The sequence below is a fragment of the Crotalus tigris genome, unplaced genomic scaffold (genome assembly GCF_016545835.1).
Source record: "Crotalus tigris isolate CLP2741 ecotype Arizona unplaced genomic scaffold, ASM1654583v1 scf7180000018322.853269, whole genome shotgun sequence".
Classification (NCBI taxonomy): domain Eukaryota; kingdom Metazoa; phylum Chordata; class Lepidosauria; order Squamata; family Viperidae; genus Crotalus; species Crotalus tigris.
This window is the reverse complement of record NW_024096942.1, coordinates 307759-323914: the sequence shown is the minus strand read 5'-3', so window position 1 is coordinate 323914 and position 16156 is coordinate 307759. Positions and strand designations below refer to the sequence as shown.

The window sequence follows — 16156 nt, the reverse complement described above, 5'->3', positions numbered from 1 at the left end:
CCCTCTCTGTGGGCACGCACGCCGTCACCCCAGTCCTAGGCCTTCAGCTGGATTTTATAAATCCTTTTCGCTTTACGCCAGGGATTTTCAACCTTTTCACCCATTGTACCACTTTTAGGATATGGTAATTTCCGAGTACCACCAAGGTGTTAAAAACTTGACCAAAAAAAAAAAAAAAAGAAAAGGAAAAAAGTGATAAAGTACAGGTAGTCCACGACTTACAACAGTTCGCTTAGTGACTGTTCGAAGTTACAATGGCACTGAAAAAAGTGCCCCCCAAGGCACAGCTGAGCAAGACACCTGCCTGCCCACCTGGCAGCGCTCTTCCTCCTGTCCGAGGTTTCCATTGTTCTGAGCATTTCTGTTGAGGATTGGCAGCGGGGATGGGGTGGGGGGGTGTTTGATTTTTATTCCCCCGTCTGCTGGGTGGTTGCAGCAGGATTTGGTCACTTCACATGACCCTGGGACACTGTGACCGTCATAAATACGAATCAGTTGCCAAGCATCTGAATGTAAATCACAAGACCCTGGAGACGCTGCAATATTCCAGCTGATCGGCGCGTCTTCTGGGCTCAGCAGAAGTGCCAGGATCAGCAACGAGCTCCAGCTGGAGCCTGGCGCTGATCCTGGTGCTTCCACTGATCCCTGACAGCCCAGAAGAAGCGCTGATCCTGGTGCTTCCGCTGAGCCCTGACAACCCTGCAGCTCCAGCCGTCTCTCGCTCAGGCTTGTGCGGTGCTACCACCGGTTCAGCTCATTCACCTCTCCCGCTACTACGTTTCTAGGATGGTCGCATACCACCTGCCAGGTGCCAATGTACCACAGGTGGTACCCGTACCACTGTTTGAAAAGCCCTGCTTTAGGCCTCCGCCACCGTGTGCAAAAAAAAAGGGTTCAATCAGTGAATTTCAACTTCTCGCGGGAAAAAAAAAGATCTTGCAAAGTTGGAATTGATTGATTGAACTTTTTAGTCCCACCCAGTCTGCCGTTACCACCGCAGCCATGCCCACTCAATGGGCCACACCCAGCCAATGGGCCACACCCACCCGGCACCCAACGATGCATAAATGGGTTTTGCGTTGCAGTTTGGGCACTCAGTCTCTAAAAGGTTCACCATCACTGTTATATTACATTCCTCTTTCCAAAGTATTTCAAAGAACATTTGGAAAAGGTCAGCTTTCCTTAGCAGTCAACAAGTATTAGAGAATTCTCTGCATACAAGCTAAACTCTTCCCCATTTTACTCTGCGATCAGGAACACTTTTCTTAGGAACTTGATAAAGATGTTAACGCTGAATATTTTAGCTATGGATGGCTACCACCCTCTTTACTATTCTTATTATTGTATTTTTTTTAAAAAAAAGACATAAATTGGGATGTCCTTGGTGCTCTCTGGGCTTTTTTTGCAGATGTTTTATTGCCTAAACTAGGTAATATCATTAGTGCTAGTAAGGAGTGGAGTTTGCTCTTCCCGCTAACATTGATGATGTTAGATTGCTGGGTAATGAAACGTCTGCAAGAAAACAACCAAGCTCAGAGAGTACCAAGGACCACACATTTCAATCCACAATACAAATATTATCCTTTATCAATAAGACATAAATCAGTTTCTCAAAGCAATAAAGTTAACCTTTAAAACAAATGACATACAAATACAGCTAGGCAGGCTACATTAGATTTGGACTTTTGTATTGTTCAAATAAGCGATTGCTATTAATTTCTCAACTGTCAACTCTCATGTCTAAAAGGAAATTTGTAACTGACAAGTACATCTAACAAATATGAAAATGCCCACTCACAGCTAAAAGCAAAGGCCAGAATCTGATGAATTGTGTGTATATTATGGGCACATTTCTATGTAAGTCACATTTCACATTTTCTTTCTTTTTTAATCAATTAGTCAATTTTTTAATCCGCTAGACAGCTGCTTGACAGATCTTTCCTTGTGGTTTTTAGGGTAAGGAGGAGAGATTAAAAAATTCTGGAGAAAATTATCACAGGAAAAACCTCAAACTGTTATTACCATTCATGATTACTCAGGAATAAATACCATTAAATTCAGTGACATCTGTTGTCAGGTATACATCAATTTGCTCTCCTAAGCTGAGACTATTTTTAGCGGAATAAAACAGGCACATTTCAAAAATGACTTTCAGTATCTTGACAATTACTTGCCTGCAAACATTTTCTTTATACATTATAATTTAATTCTAAACTACAGCGGCAAAAATTATTGCCTCCCTTTTCATTTACAAGTATTTATTTGATGTAAATCATGCATTATGGTTAAAAAAACAATCGTTTGAAAACCTTAATAATAAATTCACATAATTTGCTAAAACATGTAAATGATACTGTGGCTTAGTTCAGTGTGTGAATCCAGTAAGTAACTGCACAAAACTTGGAAGACGTTATCTGACAAAACAGTATCATTTCAGCTGCTATGATAAATACTAGTTTCAACTAAGTATTTGATTAACAGCAAGACTAAGTAAATTTTAACAGCTTCCAGACAATATAAGCATGGAAATTTAGAATAAATATTGCTTAGTCCATATGCCTTGCAAATAAAGATTAGCTACAGAGATTTATAGCTTGGCTACCTAGCTCTTATAATGATACAAGTACCTGTTTTTCAAATTAGTCAAAATACTGGTCGTTGATCAATGGCCACACAGATGATTGCTGAAATTTTAATGATATGGCAACTGATAAAGTCAGAATTAGGGATGAGAAGAATTGATAGCTACAGGGAAAGAAAGAGATTTCACTTCACAGCTAGTCCTCAACTTAGGAACATAACTAACTGAGTCCAAAATTTCCATCGCTAAGCAAGTTAAGTGAGTTTTGCTCCATTTTACCACCTTTCCTGCCACAATTAAGTAAATCACTACAGTTGTTAAATTAGTAACACGGTTAAATCCATCTGGCTTCGCTACTGAACTTTGCTTATTCCATGATCCTGAGACACTGCAACTGTCATAAATACCGTCCAGTTGCCAAGTGTCTGGATTTTGATCAGATGACCACAGGGATGCTGTGATGGCTGTAAGTGTGAAAAAGGGTAATGCGTTATTTTTTTTTCAGTGCCTCTGAAACTTTGAATGGTCACTAAACGTCGTAAAGTTGTAAGTCAAGGAGTGCCTGTAATAGCAAGCTACTTCCAGCTGTTGTCAAGGCAAAGATGGTTGAGTCCATGAAGTCACCACCACCAGGAGTCAAATTCAATATGATGGAGATTTTTCTTTATTAATCTTTCCTTAAGACTAATAAAACATTTATATAAAAAAAAATAATGTCCATTCATCTGGGTTGCTTTTCCAATTCCACCTTCTGCATTTAGTCAGCCTTCTTCGCTACTTCTTAGGGGAATCCAAGAAATATTACAAAGGGTGTTTCTTCCAGAAATGAGCTCTAACAGTCTAGTCTGAAAAAGATAGATACACCGGGAGGAGGATGAATTGAATTTCAAGATACTGAAATTCACCAGACAAAAGTTTGTCTATTTGTCTAACTTGGGTTTGGCTAGTCTAAAGAAAAGAAGATATAGGGGAGACATGATAGCAGTGTTCCCGTATTTCAGGGGCTGCCACAAAGAAGAGGGATTCATGTTATTCACCAAAGCACCAGAGGGCGGGACGAGAAACAATGGTTGGAAACTGACCAAAGAGAGAAGCAACCTGGAATTTTGGAGAAACTTCCTGACAGTCAGGACAATTAACCAGTGGAACAGCTTGCCTCCAGAAATCGTGGGCACCCCATCACTGGAGATTTTTAAGAAAAGGCTAGACCAGTGGTTCTCAACCTTTTTAATGCCGTGACCTCCAACTGGTCGTAAGTCAAGGACTACTCAAGCGGTCGTAAGTCGAGGACTACTCAACTGGTGCAGCACCGTTTGCAGAATGGGACTTTTGGCGGGCTCAGCAGGGCAGAAACAGCCTGGACAATTCCTATTGGCTTTCGAAAGCCAATAGAATTAGACTCTATTCAAGAGAGTCTATTCTATTGGCTTTCAAAAGCCAATAGAATAAAAGGGAGTAGCACAGCTAAGGAAAGGGGGAAAAAATGGCAGACTGTGTTGTTTGGCGACCCCTGTGAAATGGTCGTTCGACCCCAAATGGGGTCCCGACCCACAGGTTGAGAACCGCTGGGCTAGACGGTCACTTGTCTGAGATGGTATAGGTTCTCCTGCTTAAGCAGGGGGCTGGACTAGAAGACCTCCAAGGTCCCTTCCAATTCTATTCTATTCTATTCTATTCTATTCTATTCTATTCTATTCTATTCTAAGGAAGGAGAACTACATAATTTAGGTTGTTCCATAAAATCAAAATAAAATAGGTTCTGTGTGATCAAGCACCTTGGGATTATTATTTTGGGTTCAGGTTATGTAAAGAACTGTCTCATCCCAACTGTCCCAACTGTGCTTGAAGGACCACGCTCCGGACCTGTCCGTCAAGGAGTTTCGTCTGGCGGGGTCTGGGAGAAGAGCCTTTTCCGCCGTGGTTCCTGCCCTTTGGAACATCCGGAGGTGATATCCACAGCCACCCTTTTGACCTTCTTCCCAAGGACCTGAAGATATGGCTCTGTCAGTTAGCCAGGGGCCCTAATAAGAGGCGCACCATTCTTAAAGTGGCTATTGGATTAAGAAAAGCCCCCCCCCATACAGATAGTCCTCGTCTTACAACCATTCATTTAGTGACCATTCAAAGTTACAACAGTACTGAAAAAAAGTGACTTATGACTGCTTTTTACACTTACGGTCGCTGCAGCGTCCTCATGGTCACGTGACCAAAATTCAAATACTTGGTAATTGACTCATATTTATGACGATTACAACGTCCCGGGGTCCCGTAAATCAGCTTTTGCAACCTTCCGACAAGCGAAGTCAAAGGGGAAGCCAAATTCATTTAACAAGCGTGTTACTAACTTAACAGCTGCAGCGCTTCACTTAACAACAGTGGCAAGAAAGGTCGTAACATGAGGCAAAATTCATTTAATAACTGTGTTTTTCAGCAGTGGACATTTTTGGCTCAACGGCGGCCGTAATTCGAGGACTCCACGTACTTTGTGCTCTGGTTCTCCCCATCTTTTAACTGTACTTATTACTCTTGTTATTTATTATTTTGATTATTTTAATATCTACTGGTTTTTCATGTTTGTAAGTCACTTCTAGATGAGATGGGCGGCAGATAAATCAGATAAATAAATAAATCCGTATAAATCAAGTAATTTAAAAAGTGAGGCAGCGTTGTTTACAATGACTTTCTGGAATGCAGAACGCAACGCTATTTTGTAAGGGTGGAAGTTGAAAGCATTTGGATAAACTACTTCTACAATACATTCTTTTTTTAAAAAAGGAATGGCCGCAAGCTTATATGCTTGGCGATCCATTAATCCAGTGGTTCTCAACCTTTTTAATGCCGCGACCCCCAACCGGTCATAAGTTGAGGACTACTCAACCAGTCGTAAGTCGAGGACTACTCAACTGGTGCAGCACCGTTTGCAGAATGGGACTTTTGGCGGGCTCAGCAGGGCAGAGACAGCCTGGACAATTCCTATTGGCTTTTGAAAGCCAATAGAATTAGACTCTATTCAAGAGAGTCTATTCTATTGGCTTTCAAAAGCCAATAGAATAAAAGAGAGTAGCACAGCTAAGGAAAAGGGGGAAAAAATGGCGGACAGCCTTGTTTGGCGACCCCCGTGAAATGGTCGTTCGACCCCAAATGGGGTCCCGACCCACAGGTTGAGAACCGCTGCATTAATCGATCAAAAAAATAAAGGGTTTGGATATGAGAAAATAAATCCTGGAAATAGCAGAATTAATATTAGGTAAATTGCACTGCTTAAAATAGCCTTTTGACTTTCCATCTTGCTGTGTTTTCCATAAGAGACCCTTCTGTGCTGGCTGCATTATACATTCTATGAACTTACTATTACCTCTTAGCTGCCTTTACTGATAATCACGCTGTGGTAAATAATTCACAACTTTGAGGCATGTAGAGTTTTCAACCACTGTCCTAAATAATGAAGAGAGTGATTTTCTTGTGGGAAAAAAATAGGAAAATAATTCCAATGAAGGCCCTTGGTTCCCCCCTTCCATGTTTCACTGCTGAGCAAAAATCTAACGATCAGTGGCTTAGCAACTGTTCAAAGTTACAACGGACCTATGATATATTTATTAGAAATAAAGCAACAGCAGGGTCCATCTCAAAGAAATTTGTATAAACAAACCCTTAAAAAAAAAACATCCAAGCTGAGATCTGAGTTGAAGAGAAAGTGGCATCTTAAATACATCCTTTCCAATGTTTGCAGGTAGAAGTAGAACGGGCTGATAGCACAGTGAAGAATTAAACAGATATTAAAAGCAGGATAGTCTGCTGCAAAATGCAGTTTCCACATATTAAAATCATTTGCTCGGTTTCATTTTATTACCCTCCACTTCCTCTTATCTGCCTTTCCAGGTAAGAACTGAATAATCCTCTCAAATGTAGGGGAGTGTCTGTGAGTGCTCTAAGTGCATAACAGTGGGGCCATATGATAAAATTAGATTTCCTATCATATGAAACTTCCCCAAGGAAAATAGGATGCTGCTTTCTTATCTAGAGCTTGTAATTTATGGCCATTGCATGAGGGATGCCAAACCTTCTGGAAATCTTCTCAGCTAGAAGCAGAGATTAGAAAAACAAAGTCAGAGAAGTGTCTATGGCAGTGGTTCTCAACCTGTGGGTCGGGACCCCATCTGGGGTCGAACGACCATTTCACGGGGGTCGCCAAACAACGCAGTCCGCCATTTTTTCCCCCTTTTCCTTAGCTGTGCTACTCCCTTTTATTCTATTGGCTTTTGAAAGCCAATAGAATAGACTCTCTTGAATAGAGTCTAATTCTATTGGCTTTCAAAAGCCAATAGGAATTGTCCAGGCTGTCTCTGCCCTGCTGAGCCCGCCAAAAGCCCCAGTCTGCAAACGGTGCTGCACCAGTTGAGTAGTCCTCGACTTACGACCGGTTGAGTAGTCCTTGACCTACGACCTGTTGGGGGTTGCGGCATTAAAAAGGTTGAGAACAACTGGTCTATGGAGATTCTCAGTCCTCCAGGACAGGGTTATCCCAAAGGTGCTTTTTCAATTCCATCTGAATTCAGCAGCCCATCGGCGTTTGAAAAACCAAAGCTACTATTCTGAAGAAAGCAAAGTCCATGTTCTGGACACAGAGGGGCGCTGCTTTGAAAGAGGGGTCAAAGAGGCCATCTATACTAAAACTGAACAGCCCTCTCTCAACAAAGGGGGAAGGATACAACATCACCTATCTCCAGTCTACAACACAGTCCCAATAAAGTTCCACGCCAAATTTGCACTACAGTTAGTCCTCAACTTACAACGGTTCAGTTAGTGATCATCATTCAGAGTTACAATGGCACTGAGAAAAGTGACTTACGACCGTTTTTCACACTTACATCCCCATGATCACATGATCGAAATTCGGACGCTTGGCAACTGATTCATATTTATGACCGTTGCAGTGATCCCCTTTTGTGACCTTCTGACAAACAAAGTCAAAGGGGAAGCCAAATTCACTTAACAACCGTGTTACTAACTTCATAACTGCAGTGATCGGCTTAAAGGTCGTAAGATGGGGCAAAATTCACTTAAGAAGTGTTTCACTCAGCAACAGAAACCTTGGGCTCCATTGTGGTGGTAAGTCAAGGACTACATGTATTCAGGTGACCCTGAGGACACGAATGAACCTCAAAGTGGCCTCAACAACTCTCAGAAGGAGTGCTAACGAACAGAAGACTGCGAGGAATATAAATACTTCCATTCCCAGCCATTCAGTCAAAACTGAAGGAGCTTCTTGGAGGAGAAGCGAAACATCTTCAAGGAGAAACAAAGGAAGTCCAGCTGCCTCTTGGAAAAAGCACCTTTGGGAAAGCCACACAAAATGGCAACTGAGCAGGGAGCCTGCGCTTCATGTGTAAGTCAGAGATGCAAACCAACAATAAAGAAATAAAAAATAAACTGGCTACTCTCTGTGAAAGTAAGGAATGAGAAACCACCTCAATTAACTTCGGGTTTTATACAAGAGATTACCCTCACCTTGAAAACGGCTGAGGTAACCCAGGGTTGCCCATTGTGATAACTGTCAAACAGCAGGTGGATTCCACACCTGTGAATATTACACTGGGGCGTGATATTGCAAAAGACTAAATGCTTTCATTTTGCTTCAAAGAAAGATGTTATGGCAAAAAAGCAGTCGGTAGAGATTTAAAAAGGGAACTAAATTCAAATCACCTTCACCGGGTGCTTCCTGATTTTAAAATGAAATCTTTAAACCAGAGATTAAATAATACCGTTTACTGCTTACAGTTCTATTTCCTGTATCCCCTTGTCATACAATAAATAATAATCCTGTCTCCCCTATAATTTCCTACTTATTTCCTCTCCTGTCAAAGCCAGCCACCACCAGCCACTATGAAGTCTGTCTTAAAGCCCCAAAGGACACATTATCAATTTACACCATCTAAATTTTAAACTATATCATTCCTTTTATACCCAAAGGTGGCATGCTTTTTTTAAAACCATCTGCTTCAGCAGAATAAAGGGATCTTGGAGATCTTCTAGTCCAACCCCCTGCTCAAGCAGAAACCCTGTGACATTCTGATTGTCCAATCTCTTAAAAACCTCCAGTGATGGAGCACCCACAACTTCTGGAGGCAGGTTGTTCCACTGATTAATTGTTCTCACTGTCAGGAATTTTTTTCCTTAGTTCTAGGTTGCTTCTCTCCTTGATTAGTTTCCATCCATTGTTTCTTGTCCTGCCTTCAGGTGCTTTGGAAAATAAGTTGACTGCCTCTTCTCTGGGGCAAACCCTGAGATACTGGAAGACTGTTATCATGTCATCCCTAGTCCTTCTCTCCATTAAACCAGACCTACCAGATTCCAGCAACCGTTCTTCATGTGTTTTAGCCTCGTTCCCTAACCTCATTTTTATACCTCATCCCATTACATCACATTAATTAATAATGTAATTACATTAATTACATTATTGCACCTAAGCCGATTATTTTTGGCCATTGTCCTCTATGAAAAATAAACCCTATTTGCTAAAAATAATAATAGTAGTAATTTAGGTTGCACCTAAGCCCATTATTTTTGGCCATTGTCCTCTATGAAAAATAAACCCCTTTTGCTAAAATAATAATAATAATAATAATAATAATAATAATAATAATAATAATAATAATAATAATAGTAGTAGTAGTAGTAGTAGTAGTAGTAGGTTAGGTTAGGCTGGACCTAACCCCATTATTTTTGGCCATTGTCCTCTACGAAAAATAAACTCCTTTTGCTAAAAAAAATAACAACAGTAGTTTAGGAGGCTGAAATTCCATCTTTAAATGTCAAGATGAATTTTCTTTCCAGTGCAGAAGAGAAGGCACAGCCTCAGGTTAGTCTGCTAGATCTTGCTGCAAAGAGCGCAGGTGCCTAGAAAAACAGAATAAGCCAACCATTTTCCCCGCTGTTGACCTTCGTCTTTAGCCAGCCTTTCCGCTTTCCACCAAGCGACTCCTTTTTTTAAAAATCAGAATCAACAGCACGGTCCACATTCAAATGAAACAAGGTTATTCCACGTACGGTGAAACGGCTACGCTTGGGTGGTGTGCTGGGAACGCAAACATCAAAACCCTACCACTTTGCACCGCAACAACCAGGGTTGGCTGGCAGGTTTCAGGCAAACCGTACCTTCTTGACTCGGTTCGGGGTCAGGCGTAAGAGAGATGTCATCCAGCTCCCTCAAACAGAGCCATTCTCCATCCATAGACACCCGGAATTTGCACAGATAGATCGTTTCCATGGCAGCCTGGGTGATCTTGTCTGTGGTGGGAGTCGGCGTATCGCTTTGAGGCGTCAGAGCAGACATGATGACTCAGCGGATACAACAATAAAGCCGATGTGGGGAAAAAATAGAATAAAATCAAGCGAAAATGAAACAAAACCATAAAAAAGAAATCTTCCCCTCGAAGAGAACCCCCCCAAAAATAATAATCAAAAATCCAATAGATGGCCGGCTTGGGAAAGATTTTCTGGAGATCAGACAATGCACTACTTTTGAGGAAAGCGAGGCAGAGGGGAAGGAGGGGAAAGAGACCCCTTCTCAGCTGTTTCCCCTTTCTCCGTTTTTCTTCTGCAAGGCTGCACACCCATGCACAACACGCACAACCGATGTGACTAGGAGCTATTATTCCTGAATAACCCCTTCACGCACGGCCTCTGCATCAGGAGAGGAGGGGGAAAAAAATCAGCCCTCTTTGCGGTCTCTTAGAAAAAGCCTTGTCTTTTTTTAAAAAAAAAAAATATGGCAAAACAACAGAACAATAACCACAAAGAAAAAGGTATCCAGGATCCACTGAGGTCTACAGCTGCACTCTCTCTCTCTCTCTCTCTCTTGCCCCCTTCCGATCAACCCAGATTCGGAAGGATAATAGGATTGGATTGTGCGCAGTTAAAGAGGGTGTTGACCAAAATGGCTGACTAATGAACTAAAATGAAAATTCAGACTCATGTGACCAGTTTGCTCTCGCCGTACGGCAAGCAATTCCCAAGATGCTTTATAGATGCTGCTGCTGCTGATGCAGGAGAAAGAGCCAAGCCAAAGTCCTCGACATCTCATCTCTGCTTAACCAGGGCTAGTCAAATCCATCTCCAGGCGCAAAGCGATGCAAACATGCTTCTGATCAACCTCAGATGTTTGCCAGTTTCAAAACATCTTTAGCAAATGCTTATTCTTTTGCAAAGAGGTCCATTTCCCGAACGGGGAGACTGTATCCCCTAATGCACCCGTTTCATACAGATTTAGCCCCAGAGTCAGGGAAAAAAAATATTGAGAAGGGATTCTGCTAAATACCCCTGCTTGGCATAGACATATTATTTGCAAGCTGAGTAATGGACCGATTCCAAACACAGCGTGTTTGCAAAGAGGATGACAACATATTTTGTAGCTAACGCCGATTAGTGCCACCAAACAGGTCAGTCTGGAGTAAAATCCCTAATCTCAGTTTGCAGCTACTGTAAACAGTTTATTTACCTCCCAAGAGAATAATACGGAAAAAGAGACTTCAATTTCCAGTTCCTGGAGACACTCGTTATTGCTTATGATGTTTAATCTAGAATAATTTTCATAAAAACTGAGATAACGACGCGAGAAGAAATTATCATTGGATGGATATGAAATGAACAAAACACAGTCCAAACAGAGAACAAATGACTAACCTGGATAACAAGTCAGCTATTCCAAAGTCATCTTAGATCTTACTTGAAACATGCTTGAAGTAAATATGCAGGTACTTCTCAACTGACAATGGTTCATTCAGTGACCATTCAAAGTTACCACAGCATTGAAAAAGGTGACTTATGACCATTTTTCACACCCACGTTCATCAATTCATCAAAATTTGGACGCTTGGCAACTGGTTCATATTTATGACAGTTGCAATGTCGCAGCATCACGTGATCACCTTTTGTGACCTTCTAACAAGGAAAGTCAATGGGGAAGCCAGATTCACTTAATAACTATGTTACTAACTTAACAACTGCAGCGATTCACTTAACAACTGAGGCAAGAAAAGTCGTAAAATGGGACAAAACTGACTGAACAACTAGCAACAGAAATTCTGTGCTCCATTGTGATCATCAATCAAGGCCTACCTGTATCCACTGTACCCTTATGAGGTAAAGACCTAAGAAAAAGTTGAATATTTTAAACCAGGGACCAGCAAACAATGTTCCTGAGACTGGATTTAGCTAGATCGAAATTCTTATGGAGGAGATAATCTCTTCCGTAAGAGCTTTTTGTCTTTTTCTCTAGGATACTACTTAAGAGAGATGAAAGAGGTTATTGGGAAAAAGGGTTGTCAGAAAGAGAATGAATATCACTATTTCCTTTTGGATCTAGTTCATTTTAATTCCACCCATCCTGTGGCCTCCAACAAAACAACTGTAGATGACAACAGGAAAAAAAAAAGTTGCCCACCGAATTTTAAGCCATAGGCAAGACTACGATGACTGACTTGAACAGGCAATATTATAATAAAACCCAAATATTAAACCCCAGACATAAAGCAGAACTCTACAAACAAGAGAAGATGCCTAGAGCTAGGGAAATATGACTGATAAGTCAAGCTCAAGTAACAAAACATTATATTGCTTCTTTTGCAGAGAAAGTTTTTTTGTTCATTCCATAGTGACATTCCCATATATGTTTTTAGATGAGGGCTAGGCAACCTTGGCTCTTTTATGAAGTCATGGACTTCAACTCCCAGAATTCCTGAGCCAGCCATGCTGAGGGGAAAGGGAGAGTTTCCAAGCTGACCCAGGCTGGCTCAGGAATTCTGGGAGTTGAAGTCCACGAGTCATAAAAGAGCCAAGGTTGCCTACCCCTGTTTTAGATTAATGAGGTTTAGAGCTGCTGGCTTTATGCGTTCAAAAACCGATGTACTTAAGATTCTGTTTAACTTGCTTTTTGGTTTTTGAAATTTCTTAAAGACTAAATCACAATACTGTATTACATAAAGTATTAAACCAATTACACACCATGGAAGTTTTAGAAAGACCATAAAACTCACAGAATCGGCTCAAAAACCATACTGAAAATAAAAAATAATTTCTGTAGCTAGGGGTTTAAATGAGGGACACTGTAACCTAATTTGAGTAATGAAACATCTGCAAGAAAACAACCACCGTTCAGAAAGCACCCAGGACCCCACATACTGAAAATGCACAAATAGTCCTTGACTTACAACAGTTCATTTAGTGACCGTTCAAAGTTACAATGGCACCGAAAAAGATGGCAACTAGTCAAAGAGAGAAGCAACCTAGAACTAAGGAGAAATTTCCTGACAGAACAATTAATCAGTGGAACTATTTGCCTCCAGAAGCAGTGAACGTTCCAACAATAGAAGTTTTTAAGAAGAGACTGGACAGCCATTTGTCTGAAATGGTATAAAGTTTCCTGCCTAAGCAGTGGGTTGGACCAGATGACCTCCAAGGTCCCGTCCAACTTTTATTTTATTTTATTTTATTATTACTACTACTACTATTATTTGATTTATGACCATTTTTCACACTTTTGACCATTGCAGCATCCCTATGATCACATGATCAAACTTCAGACACTTGGCAATGGACTCATACTTATGACGGTCACTGTGTCCCGGGTCATGTGATCATCTTTGGCGACTTCTGACAAGCAAACTCAATGGGGAAGCCAGATTCACTTAACAACCATATTATTAACAACTGCAGTGATTCACTTCGCAACTGTGGCAAAAAAGGTCATAAAATGGGGAAAACTCACTTAACCGTCTCACTTAGCAACAGAAAGTTTGAGCTTAATTGTGGTTGTGAGTGGAATACTATACTCATCTATCATAAATCCAAGTTCCATACACCTTCTATAAAGTAGGAGACAATCTCCACATCGTTAAGTCCCTGCAACTCAAAATGATACTAATACTCCAGCTTTATTTTATAATAAGTTTAGTTCCCACAGTTTACAATTAAAGAACTCCAACGCAAAAATTATAATCATGTCATTCAGAGAAAATGGTGAATAACCTATTTTGGCAAACACATTAGAGGCAGTGAGTATAATTTCCTTATTATAGGCTTCCTACGGTGTAACAATTTTCCTAGGAATTACATTCACAGTAATTGCGTAACCAGAAGCATACATTAAAATCATTATATATCAGAAACCAATCAATGCTCTGGTTTTGGTTCAGAGTAGGTAATCTTTTCTTTATTCTTCATTCTGATTCATTTTGATTCAGTGGGAAAATACGTCGGTGCATTTTTTTTGCCCAAGGCTATTCAAGGATTAGAGTTCAGAAACAGGTGCTACAAGCTGGACGTTATGCTTCATTATCTAATTAAGGAAACTACACGTAGTAACAGCATTATTTCCCTTGGCTTCAATCTGGTTTCTTCGGTGCTATCTCTGATCTGTGGTACCTCATATCTTATTTCATACTTACTAGCCATGTACAAAGCATTTTGCATTCAAAACATTTCCACTTCAAAACAACGATTCTGACCTTGTCAGGACACCTTGTTTCAATCTGCTTCCAATCTCACTGGGAGTAGAGGTCCTAATGAGTGGTTTAAATTTACTTTTTATTTTATTTATTTATTAACCCGCCTTTATTCTAGGCAGTGAACATACATAGTACTCCTTCATCCTCCGATGTTACCAAGAACAGCAACAGTGAGTTGGGCTGAGAGACAGTGACAGGCCCAAAATTACCCAGCTGGCTTTCAGGCCTGAGGCAGGACTAGAATTCCCAGACTCCTGGTTATTGGCCCAATGTCACCCAGCGAATTCCCAGACTCCTGGTTATTGGCCCAATGTCACCCAGCAGCTTTCATGCCTAAGATGGGACTAGAACTCTCCGCCTGCTAGTGACTGGCCCAAAGTTAGACAGCTGGCTTTCATGTCTGAGGCAGGACTAGAACTCACTGTCTCCTGGTGATTGGCCCAAAGTCACCCAACCAGCTTTCAGGCGGAACTAGAACTCGCAATCTTCTCCCTTCAGTCCATTGGACTGCTCAATCTTGCTTCTCAACCCGCTTTAAAGCTCCTTTTGTGTAGCCTTTTTCAAACCATTCTGAGTAACCTTGGTTGATCTCAGGTTAACATCAAGCTCTCTTTTTTTCCCCGTTCTTTTTAAAATTTTCTTTTATTGATACCTATTTTAAAGGCTGTAACACATAGAACTGACTAATCTTACTGGAAGTGTTCCAACATGGAAACAACTGTTTCAAGCTGAAAATACAATACTTTCAACCCAGGAACCTTTCCAAAATAATTAGAATAACATCAGAATTTTTCTGACCAGGCTGGGCCCTATTCGCTCTTCCAGTAAAGCAGGAAACATTTTGAATTCAAAAACATTTCAAATTTGAAACATTTGCACATCCCTGCTTTTCGATTCCCACTCAACTAAAAATCCTGACCAATCACACATATTATTTCTTCTACAAAAATATTTCTAAACTTCTTGGAAATGCTATATCACACAAAAAGAACATTATACTTGTCCTGACAAATGTATTTAAATAGCTGTTAGATGTAGCTGTTTTATGGAATCGCAGACAAGTGCCAAGTTCACATTCCCTTACGGTAAGTTCCTCTTCCATCAGAATTTCTGTTGCTCAGCAAGGCAGTTGTTAAATAAATCACGCCCAATTTTATGGCCTTTTTTTAAAAACCATGTAGTTAAGCAAATCATTAAATGAATCATGTGTTGGTTAAGTGAATGCAGCTTTCCCCATGGAAATAATAATAATAAGAAGAAGAAGATCAAGAGACTGAAGGCTAAGACATATGAAGAACGGTTGCAGAAATTGGGTATGTCTAGATTAATGAAAAGAAGGACTAGGGGTGACATGATAGCCGTGTTCCAATATCTAAGGGGCTGCCAAAGAAGAGGGGGGGGTCAACCTATTCTCCAAAGCACCTGAAGGCAGGACAAGAAGCAACGGATGGAAACTAATCAACCTAGAACTAAGGAGAAAATTCCTGACAGTTAGAACAATGAACCAGTGGAACAACCTGCCTCCAGAAGCAGTGAATGCTCCAACACTGGAGGTTTTTAAGAAGAGACTGGACAGCCAGTTGTCTGAAATGGTATAGGCCAGGGTTTCCTGCCTGAGCAGGGGGTTGAACTAGATGGCCTCCAAGGTCCCTTCCAACTCTATAATTCTGTTATTCAATCCTATACTCAACAATATCAAAGCAAGGTTATTTTGAGTTTCTTCTTCACATTTTCTTCTATCTCGGGACCATCTTGTTGTTGTTCTTTAATGTTGTTTAAAGTTGTTCTTTAATGCTCCACTCCTTTCTTTTCCTCTTAACCTCTGTCTCTTGTCTTTCTCCAAGACACCCCAAACCCACCGACCTGCATACATGAAAGAGAAGATCTTGTCCTGCCTGTTTTGCATCTTTATTTGATTCAGCGTGGCTCTTAAACTCCCCCGCCATGAAGAACTTGATCATTCCTGATTCAGAGATGCAAATCCCTAAAAAGAAAAAATTTCCTGGTACCTAAAATAGCAATATAAAATTAATTCCAAAGCAGAAAAGCACGTTACGGGCATTAGTTGTGA

The 16156-nt window shown here is 40.8% G+C and overlaps 1 protein-coding gene across 9 annotated transcripts in view; it reads right to left on the bottom strand.

Moving 5' to 3' along the window:
- Nucleotides 1–16156, bottom strand: part of RUFY3 (RUN and FYVE domain containing 3) — a 72172-nt gene that overhangs the window by 49482 nt on the left and 6534 nt on the right. The window contains exon 1 of one of the 9 annotated variants that reach the window (XM_039350333.1): nt 9737–10984. The exons of 5 other annotated variants lie outside the window; for them this stretch is intronic. In XM_039350333.1, coding sequence (XP_039206267.1) covers nt 9737–9914 — 178 coding nt within the window. In that variant the 5' untranslated portion in view covers nt 9915–10984. Of the gene's footprint in view, nt 1–9736; nt 10985–16156 lie in introns of those variants that run through there. 3 more of the 9 variants (XM_039350330.1, XM_039350334.1, XM_039350331.1) reach the window with 3 other exon arrangements.